Genomic DNA, 11,470 nt, shown 5'->3' on the forward strand with positions numbered 1-11,470 from the left:
AACCAGCCCACTCTTACCTCTTACTCTTCTCTCCATCCCAGATCCTTCTCTCCTCCTATCTCCAAACATTCTTGTCTTCCCCCTTCTGAGTAGGACAGAAACATCCACATTTTGTGTGGTCTTCCTTCTTTCTGGGTTACATATTGTGTGTGAATTGTTTCATGAGCATTCCATGCAGTTTTTTGACTAACATCTACTTATTAAAAGTACATACCATGTGTGTCCTTTTGTGACTGGGATACCAAACTCAAGATGATATTTCAGCTTCCAACCATTGGTCTTCAAATTTCATGAAGTCTTTTTTTTAATAGCTGTATAGTATTCCACTGTACAATGTACCATATTTTCTGTATCCATTCCTCTGTTGAGGGACATCTGGGTTGTTTTCATCTTCTGATTATTATATAATAAGGCTGTTATTAATATACTGGTGCATATTCCTTTTAATGTATTGGAGAATCTTTTGCTTATATGCACCATAGTGGCATAGCTGCATTTAAGGTAGAACTATTTCCAACTTTCTGAGAAATTGCCAGATTGATCTCCAAAGTGATTTTTGCCAACTTGTTGTCTCAGCAGAAATGGAGGAATTTTCTTTTTCATCACATCTTTGCCAGCATCAGCTGTCAGTTGAGTTTTGATTTTAGCCAATCTGACTGCTGTGAAGTGGAATCTCAGGATCAGTTTTATTTGAATTTCCCTGATGACTAAAGATGTTGAACATTTCTTTAAGTACATCTCAGCCATTCAAGATTCCTCCGTTGAGAATTTTCTGTTTATCTCTGTACCCTATTCATTAATAGGGTTATTTGGTTCTCTGGAGTGTAACTTCTTGAGTTCTTTGTATATTTTGGATATTAGCCCTCTATCAGATATAGGGTTGGTAAAGATGTTTTCTTAGTATGTGCATTGCATTTTGTCCTATTGGCACAATAAGAAGGTGTGGCACTGTTGGAGTAGATGTGACATTGTGTCAAGACCCTCAACCTAGCTGCTTTGAAATTAGTGTTATATTAGCAGCCTTCAGATGAAGATGTAGGACTCTCAGATTCTCCTGGACCATGCCTTTCTGGATGCTAGTATGTTGCCAACTTGTTGATACTGGATTGATCCTCTGAATATGTAAGGCATCCCCATTAAACTGTAGGGGAAGCTGCAGTGCAAGGAGATTTGGAGGAGTCCCAAAGACCTCCTTGTACAACTAGTCATGGAGTTTGTTCATCAGATATCCATCTGCAGGAGTCAGGGTGTTGTTCACAGTCATGTCTCTTATCTGAGCTTTGGAAAATCACCTGCCTGGGGGGCCAGAAGCTCCCATGGGTATCTGCTGATGCAGAGCTGGAAAAAGCTCTAATAAGAACTCAGGCTGATTCACAGAGTCCTAAAGGGAGACATAGGCAATACACAGATTCTGAATGAAATGGCAAAATACCCCAAATCTGAGTTCCCAAGGCTGATTGTTCAGATTAGAAAAGAGAATAGAAAAAATGGAGGGGGACACCAGTAAGGGCCATTGGGAAGAAGGGAGGCCAGGTGCTCCTGTTGGTCATGAACTCTGCTGAGAGTTCACACCAAATTTCAGTGTGGATCATGAAGGTAGAAAATGCTCAATTTGTTTTATTACATTCACCCTATTTGGGCTGATAATCCATGCAAGGAGACTGAGAAAGGTCTAAGGTTTCCACCATTCTTGAAGCCACTACTCTTTTTCAGGTCCCCAGAAGGTGGAGATTAACAATGAGTTGACCAAACAGGGTCCTTGAAACATTAGCAGATCTGCTTCAGGTGGCAGATCTTGGAAGTTTATGAGTCAACCAGGAAACAGGATTTTCTTAAGTATACCTGTCTGTGTTCATGGCTCATTTCCACATAAGGCAGACTAAATTTCAGGGGCAGCTATGTGTACACTGGAAAATCCAAGAGGTAATTTTTATTTGTTTTTCAGAAACCACAGTATCTTTGTAGGCAGGCTGACAGTTATAAGATAAATTGAACTCATTGTGTTGTCAAGCCTGTAACAAATCCTAGATCTCTTGTTACTCTTTCTGTGATCTGCTTAGCTTCCTAGACAGTGCCTGAATAGCCCTGCATTTATGCATTATCTGCAAAGATATTGGAATTAAAGAGTTTTTTAACTCATAGGTAGCTGCATATTTCAATGTGGATTTTGAAACCAGAACATGCTAGCCTTTTTAGGAAGCACTCCTAAGGTTCATCTCAAGGAATACTGGAAACTATGCCACTCTGCTTGTGAGTAGCCTGTATATCATTGGAAACAGAATTAACTAGAGTCTCTTTCTTTAAGTGTTACCAGTCTGGGTCAGAAAATGGTGTCCTGCCTTAATGTGTAGTGGGATGATTTGTGCCAAATTATGTAAGCTATTAGATTACATCTTAGCATGAACAGTTTCATTAGGAAAAGTGTCAACCTATTGTGATGGACAGAGTATGGTAGAGGACAAGGCCCTGCTCTTCATCCTGAAAAGTTGACAGAGAAGATGCCTCCAGATGAATGTCTGTCCAGCTATTCATGCCATATTTCAGGTAGTTTTCAAGCTTTGGAATTACACAGAACCTTTAGGATTCTGGCTTAGTACTTCAAATTCAGTTATTGAAGAAGTTAAAGTGTCCCTTCTGTAGGGTGTGGGGCTTCTTTAAACTCAGAAGATTGATATTAGCATGGGGAAGAAATCATGTCTTTGAAAGAGTGTAATTCAAAGCTACTTTTGAAGACTCTTTCTGTGATGGGTAAATCCTAAGCCTTTCAGGATGCATTGACTGCAAAGGCTCAGCATCAGGTTAGTACTGTGTCCTGTGCCTTCACGTTAAACCCTATTTGCTAGCAATAGACAATGAATTTAGGTGAGTCCCATTTGGGTATGTCAGAGTGGAAGGGAAGGAGAAACTTGGATAAGGACAGGAGAGTCTGATGTAGGCTAGAATCTCTTCACAAGACACATACATAGTGGTCAATGTAATGGTTTTTATGGTATAATAATCCATAAATTGTGGCATGTGCCCTCTATTTTTATCATGTTGTGCATTGTTTATACACTTATGAATTATTGTATCCATCTCTGTGCTTGTTGCCCCCACACTTGGGTGAAGCCTAAAAGATAAGTTGTGAATCAATTTACTCTTGTCTTTCAATTGTTGGAGATCAAATTCTGGTCTCCAGCTTGGTTGCAATCACCGTCACTATTGTGACATCCCACGAGTTCATTATATTCATTTTCTTTTACTGTTTTGAAGATAGTATCTATAGTCCTAGCTATAGACGTGGAACACAAGAATACCAATGTCTAAACCTAGAGTTAAAGACACTCATTATCAAACAAAGTCTGTTGTGTCTTTCAAGGATATGTATTAGATGTTTCCAATTAACAACTAGGTTTCTTCAGCACATGTATATAGCATTGAGCAAGTGGTACATCATAAAGTTGCCTACCATCTATTGGACTGAGAAAGAAATTAGGGAAACAACACACTTCACAATAGCCACAAATAATATTAAATATCTTGGTGTAACTCTATCCAAGCAAATGAAAGACCTTTATGTCAGGAATTTTCACACCTGTAAGACAGAAATTGAAGAAAATATCACCAGATGAAATGATCTCCCATTTTCATGGATTAGTAGGATTTACATAGTAAGAGTGAACATCTTACCAAAGGCAATCTACAGGCTCAGTGCAAAACATCCATTAAATTTCCAACACAATTCTTTTCAGACTTTGATAGGACATTACACAACTCAATATGGAAAGCCAAAAAAAAAAAAAAAAAGAAAGAAAATCAAAAACAAAAAACAAACAAAAAACCATACCACCACAACCAACACCACCAAAAGCAAAAAACAAAACAATACCAAAACCCTGTAAAACCAAAACAATCACCTACAGTAAAGGTATTTCTGGAGGCATCACCATCTTTGATTTAAGCTTTACTAGAGAGCAATAGCAACCAAACAAAGTGCTACAGGCACGGATATAGAAAGTTTGACCAATGGAATTGAACTGAAGACCCAGAAGCAAATACCCTTACCTTGATGAGAACTTAATTTTTCGCCAAGAAACTAAAACTGTATAGTGGGGTGGAAAAAAAAAGCATCTTCAACAAATGGCTCAGGTCTAATTGAATGACTGCATGTTAAAGAATGAAAATACACCCATATTATTCACCCTGCACAAAACACAAGTCCAACTGGATCAAAGACCTCATCTAAAACATGATATACTAAATCTGATAGAAGAGAAAGGGAGGAATAACCTTGAACACAATCACACAGGAGACAGCTTCCTGTACAGAATGCCAACAGGTCTCACACTTATAGCAAAAATTTAATAAATGGGACTTCATAAAACTGAAAAGCTTCACAATGGCACAGGTAATATCAAAAGGGCAAAAGTGCAACCTACAGAATGCGAAAAGATCTTCACTAACTCTTATATAACTCACCAAACTATGTATCTACAAACTAAATAAAATTTTATCCCAATTTTAAAGTTGGGTACAGATCTAAAGAGAGTATTCTCAACAGAAGAATCTCACTAGGCCTAGAAGCACTTATAGATATGTTCAATATTCTTAGTCATCATCATCAGGGAAATGCAAATCAAAAGTACTCTGAGATCTTACAGGCCTCAGAATGGATAAAGTAAAAATCTCAAGGGACAGCTCATGCTGATGAAAATGTGTGCCAAGGATAACACTGCTGCTAGAGGGAGTACAAATTTGTCCTACCATATTGGAAATCAACTTGATGCTTTCTCTGAAAACAGGAAATATTTCTACCTCAAGACCCAGTTGAACTTTGCCTGGGCATATATGTAAATGATGCTCTACCATACCACAGGAACACTTGCATACCTCTCTTCATAGCAGCACCTGTATTGGGGGTGGGAGGCTCTCTGGGAAGAGCTAGAATCCCAGGACAGTGGAAAACCCCAGGAATCTTTTAGGGTGGCTCTAGACTCAAATTGGAAAGTCTGGATTCTGAACTGGCCATCTCCTGTAACCGGACAAGACTTCCAGTGGAGGGACTGAAACAACAACTCAGCCACCAAAACTTAGACCCACAATTTTTCTTGCTTTTAAGATGTGCATGGTAAAAGATGAAGTTGAATTTTATGAAAGCACAAAATAATGGTTTGCCCAACTTGAGACCCATGCCAAGAAATGGAGCCTCCCCACCCCCTACATAGTTAATGATATTCGTGTATATGTGCAGCCATGGATCTAGCATAACTATTGTTAGAGAGAAAGCCTTCACTCAGCAGCTTCTGGAAACAGATGCAGAGGCTTGGGGAATTCTGTGGAAGAGGGAGAGGCAGGGTTGAAGGAGCCACAGTGATCAAGGACACCACTTGATAACCTACAGTTTCAACAAATCTGAGCTCTGAATAACTCATAGAGACTGAACTTTGAACCAGAGAATATGTGTGGGATGGACCTAGGCCTTCTCCAAAGAAGTAACAGTTGCATAGCTTGGTCTTCCCGTGGGAATCGTAAAACTAGAGAAGAGATTGTCTCTGACAATATTGCCTAACTTTGGATCCCCTTGTCTTAACTGTCATGATTTATCTAGCCTGAAAAGACAAAGATGCACCTAGGTATACTGCACCTTGATAATGCAAGGCTGGTTGTTATTCATAGGAGGCCTCCTCAATTCTGAGGAGAAGGGTAGGAAGGGTGGATAGCAGGGAGCCACTGGAAAGAGGGATTGTGAAGGGAGGAGGGTGAAGCTGAGATCTGGATATAAATAAATAATTAACATTAATAATAATTTTGAAAACCTTAATTTTTATTGGTGATGATATGTTAATAAATTCTTCCTCATACCTTTCTAATGCTAGTGAAACAAACTGACTAATACATAGCAAACATATTCAGTTCCGTTAGAAGATGCCATTTTTTTTTCTTTTTAAGAGAGACATGCCCCTTAGATTCACACAAAGTCCATTATTTAAGTTGTTGTTTTTGGTGCTGTTGTTGATCTTCCAGTGGGCAATCACTATTCACCAAGTGCAGAGAAGGAACACAAAGCCTTAGCCAGCTTTTTTTGACTCTCAGGCACATGGATTTGACATAGGAGCCTTTTCCTTACTTCCAGGTACCACAATTATTTGTTTTCCTACAAATAAAATCAAAACAGATAAGTATTTTTCAATCTACAAATTTTGGAATATCAGATTTTATACCATTTTTTGTCTTCTTTAGTTCTAGTGATCTAGGTGGATAGGCATGAAGATGGGCTACTATGTTTGAGGTTCTTAAAATGCAATATGAATTGACAGAGTACAATTCTCATTAAAGATTTCCTCCATTACCATTTAAGATGTTTAATGACCAAGCAAATGTATGAATATATATAGACACAATTACATACGTATATGTACAGAGACCCACAATTGCATCCCTTCAAAGACACATGCACACACACATACAAAAAGAGTACATGAATACACACTTGTATAATGAAGCAACTATAACAAGCACCTACCATTACTGAAATACAAAACACACATACTAAACACCCATGGACAAGAGGACACACACACACAAATGTACACAAACACACACACTCACACACACACATAGAGACACAACCTCCGCTATGAAAAGATGGCTATGTTTCAGAACATTTCCTGTCACTTGAGGAATTATTGGGACCTAAGATGTGTAAAAGGCTCTTAGACTAACCCAGCCTGTGTGCCCTGGCCTGTACTGATTTCCTTGTCAGGAACATTTTCCATGCATATACTTGCTGATTCTACAAGTATGGTGTAAGCCTTGCACAGACAAGCTGGCACACAAGATTCAAGGTCCTAGGAAAGAGGGGTCAAAGAACATCTGAAATATAATCTGCTCCTAAACCTACCTTGGCCACATCTCAGAAGACCCTGGTAGCACCAATAAAAAGAGTTAACAATGGTTATTATACAGGAACATTTCAACACGTTGCAGTTCATGTGATATAAAAATCATCTCCAATGTCAGTCAAAATGAGGCTAGTGAATTGACATGCAATGATTGTTCTGAAATGCAGCACTCTGAAAAACTCTGAGGGGGAATCTGTACTGAAGCAAAGCCAGGGCCATGACATACTAAGGAAACCTATGTCAGGAGAGGGATGCAGAGTAGGATTTTTTGAATCCTCTTGGTGAAGCCAATCAGATATACCTTGAATGTCTAGGTGGTTAACTTATGCAAGAAAGTCAGAGAAGTCTAATTTTTATTTTTAAAATATGTATATTGTGGAACTTACTCCTTTTTACTAAAGACTTTAATTATAAAACATTAAAATTAGAGGCTGCCCTACTGTCCTAGGAGGGGACTGGGCACAAGCCCCTCTGAGTGAGTTGCCATAGATCAGTACAGAGGACCTGGTTCCTAGATAATTCAGGAAGTGGCATCCTGAGGCACCTCTCCATACCATAGAGCAATAACGTGATGGTATAAGGGGTCCAGGATCTCCTCTGCCTTATAGTGGCCAACTAGAGGTGTCCAATTGCTAGGAGGAAGAGGAGGAGGAAGAGGAGGACGAGGAGAAGGCATGGCAGTAATTACATTTCTTGAAAAAAAGGTCAAATACACAGAAAGTCTTGGTAATGATCACAGAATTGTACAACTGGATGGGACATAGCAGAGAGCCTGCATAAGTTTCAGGACAGTTGCATAGGCTTGACTGTGTTTATGCTTACACATTAGGGCAACTTGCCCCTGATGCTTCATTCAGCCTACCTGCTGCTTGCCTGCTATATTTGTCTTTGATCTTCTGGCTGCCTTCTTTACATAGTATTTTTGTTTCTATGTTGCATTCTTCAAAGGCAATCTGCTCCCTTAGCAGCTGTCTGTTCTCCTTCTGCAACATCCTGACTTTGAGCTGGATGAGCTTAGATTCAATCAGGAGGTGGCAGTTCCTGAACCTGATCCACAAACAAAATATGATGACTCCAGGCAATATCCATCTTCCTCCCACTCCTCCAAGGACCATTCCCCTGTCATGAGCCTTGATAACCAGACAGCCCCAGACAAGTATCCAGATTGTCCGTGGAGCATCACATAGAGAGAGGTCAAATCCATAGGCCAGCCACTTTCCAGAAAACCCAAGGTACTTCTGAAACCACTGACACCAACAGGCACTCATGTATCCCTCAGAAGGGAACATGGGGTCCATATGTGCTTATATGTCTACAGTATTAAAAAACCACCTGTTTTTAGGTATAGGGCAAAATTTCTCTAGGAGAGAAGACACCCAAGCAGCACACAGTCGTTCTATGTTCCTCAGGGAAACCTCATCTATGAATCTAATTTCAGAGCCCAAGAGGCTCAAGGGTGATAAATATTTCCATCATGGTGTAAACATTTTCTATCTTGAGGATACTTAGTTGTAAAGGACTATGACTTGAGGGGCTCACAGACTCTACACACTTTGCCAAAAAGAGTACAAGATGTTAAAATCTTACAGGCTTGCTTTAAACGAGATAGGCTTCCTGTTAGAGAAAACAGTATAGAACCTGAGCCCTCACTTTGTTTCAAAGACACATATGGACAGACATATCCCGTGTCTAGTTCTTGCTTCATGACCATGTTAGTCACTCACCAGTAATATTCATTTTCTTTAGTCAAGTCCTGGCACTTGTACAAGGCCTCACTGATGTCCTTGGGCATTCTCTTCAGGTCAGTCATCACCTGATCATGTTGCATCTCAAGCATGAATGTCTCAAAGTTGATCCTGTGGGAGGACATGGCCCAAGGAATAAATAATCCCGTGAACCAAGGGTACAAGAATCATTTCTATTCAAGGAGAATCATGCACTACCCCAACCCATGTATGCCACAACCTAGCTCCTTGTCACCAGTTCCACTTGGTGCTTATTAAATTTATTACCTTTGGCCTGGGGCCAGTAGAGACAGGGAAGTAATGGCAGGGAGCTCACCTGCTTCAGTTCACTGAAGAGGCTTGAAATAATAGATTAGCTCTCAACGGACTTTCCTGGAATCTGTGCAACAGGCCTGGGACCACGTTAAATCTCTATGACTCTCCTCCTGTTTTTAGACAAGGATTTGGCAATCCTTGGCTCTATTACTACAAAAATTCCCAAAGGACATAATCATATCTACAGGGAAAAGCCTTTATAACATATACCAGGAGATTCGAATGTAAGCACAGAAGTCAAGTCCTGTGCTGTTCAGAATGATCCTTCCTTGCTTCCTCACTGTTATTTCCTAGAAACTGTGTCAGGCAAAACATAATGACCTGTCACATTACATAGATTCTCCAGATGATAAGCAAACACACACACACACACACACACACACACACACACACACACACACACACTTACACTCAATCAGAATGCTAAATAAATATAATGATGTGGCATTATCTGAGAGTATAATGAATAAAATCTGAGAAAAGCAGTGATGAACTGCAGCCAATCCCGTCATACTGAGAGGTAATATGTGGGACGAGGCCACTCCAGCTGTTGGCAGGGTCAATTGCACCCAAATTACCTCCAGATCAATTTTAAAAGGATAGGCCATAAACACACAATACCTAGCAAATCCCCCAAACTAACACCTGTGCAAGCTTCTTAAAAGGCAGGATGAGAGCTCACACATTACTACCTTCATCCCCAGATGGTGATTCATGCTAAAGGCTCTGATTTAGTTTTGGAGGCATCAAAATTCCTGTGACCCCCATCTCACTACTATCTGAACTTCAAGTTCTGTGTTGAAACTCCAATCAGCCAAATGAGTTTGGATATGTGGACAGCCTGGGTTTGTAGTGTCCTGTTATGAGGGAATCTGTGCTTAACAGGAAGGTCCCAAGATAGTAAAGAAGTAGGCACAGTGACTACCTGTCATTCAAATCCTTGTTAGAGTACTTGGCCAGGATTCCCTGGAGTTTGTCTCTCTCATTTTTTATGTTCTGGAGATCTCTTTTGAGCTTCTCCAACCTCTTGATTCTTTTCTCCTGCTCATTGTTGTTGGGAGTTTGGGGTGGTGCCTTCACAACAGACCCTGTAAGTAGATAAACACTAGTAAACGTGTATAGAAAGTAGGGCAGGGAAAGCAGAAACCATGCATTGTCACACACAGAAGCCTGAGGAAGAAGAAAATCTAGAGACACTGTGAATCCCTGAAAGAGCAGGAAAGCTATCTTCAAGCTGGTCTCCTCAGCTGTGTCCCTGTTCCCATCCACCATCACTAAACATATGCCTGACAACCTATTGCAATCTCCCAGGCCTGAAATTCATAATAAGCTGCTCCAGAAAGAAGACTTGGAGGGCATTTTCAGTTCATATCTTACAACTTATTCCATCCCTCTTAGCACAAGAAAATAGACAATAAACACCAGCCCCTAACTTTCCATGAGCCAACACCTTTCTAGGCTTCTTACAATGTGTAATGAGAGCTCATACACTACTACACTGACCCCAGACTGTGAATCAGTCCACATCATACGTGTTCAATACCAAAGTGTCTGAAACCTTGATACATGAGCAGGGGAATATACCTCTCTGTTCTTGGCATCACATGCTTATGTAACCTAGAGGAAACTATATCAGCATGGAGTGCTTCAACACTCTTTCCTGAGAGCAACACTTTGTTAATCTCATAGAGCTGGGTCTTTGAATAATTTGCCATTCACAGGAAAATAAAGATCTCTCAGCAAATCAACTGCAGGCTTGTCAATTCCACACTGTCTAAAAAACTAATCATCAGATATTCTTGTCTCTGGCTTAACCATTAAGGAATCTGAAGGATCCAGATCAAACGCCGTATTCCTGCAATGACCAGCTGAAGCACACATCCCCCATGTATCTCCCCCAACCTTGCCCAGGTCTCACTGTGCCTTCTCCATGACCAGTTCTTTCTTGCCCTCTCCCAACATGATAGAGGGACAGTGTCCTTCTGCCTTGATCTGGTCTCAGTTTGTATTATATTCTCCCTCCAAAATACCCCGAGGAGCATGGACAACATACCTGCTTGGGAACCCATTAGGATCTAATGGAATACCTCACAGGCAACTCTGTTACCACAACACTGGTGACATCACTGAAGATTCTAAGGTTCTCCTGGATACAAGAGATTGTCAAGGGAAGTAACTACTGATGATGTCACTGGGAATGTCCATGGCTTACCTGCTTGCCAGCTTGCCCCATCTTGACCAGTTTCTGAAGTGCCCTTTCCTGGAGTCTCTCTTTTGACCCAGGGGTTAACTCTTGGCAACTTCTCCTTCCAAAATGAGACATTTCTCTCTGCTTCACTACAAGTCAAATGATTTGAATGGGGAGATTTTCTTAGGGCCATGGCATGGGTAGCACATCTGTGATAGGATCTAAAGCTCTAGCATCATTGGATGTGGGCGATTCTTCTTCAATATAAATTTAGTTCTGGGTGTATTGATGTAACATACAATCCTATTCCCCAGGAGGACTTGTTTCCCAGAGGCCAAAAA

At 40.5% G+C, this 11,470-nt stretch overlaps 1 protein-coding gene across 1 annotated transcript; it reads right to left on the bottom strand.

Annotated features, from left to right (window-relative positions):
* Nucleotides 1–5,819: 5,819 nt before the first annotated feature.
* LOC147001728 (disks large homolog 5-like) lies at nucleotides 5,820–11,040 on the bottom strand. Its single transcript, XM_085828561.1, has 5 exons — nucleotides 10,995–11,040; nucleotides 9,867–10,029; nucleotides 8,606–8,737; nucleotides 7,744–7,928; nucleotides 5,820–6,133 (listed from the first exon to the last, which is right to left on the bottom strand). Exons 1-5 carry the CDS (start codon nucleotides 11,008–11,010, stop codon nucleotides 6,069–6,071), a joined length of 561 nt encoding a protein of 186 aa, XP_085684687.1. The 5' UTR covers nucleotides 11,011–11,040; the 3' UTR covers nucleotides 5,820–6,068.
* Nucleotides 11,041–11,470: the final 430 nt, after the last annotated feature.

The sequence above is a fragment of the Mus caroli genome, unplaced genomic scaffold, assembly GCF_978045245.1.
Source record: "Mus caroli unplaced genomic scaffold, Mus_caroli_1 scaffold_12, whole genome shotgun sequence".
NCBI classification, from domain to species: domain Eukaryota; kingdom Metazoa; phylum Chordata; class Mammalia; order Rodentia; family Muridae; genus Mus; species Mus caroli.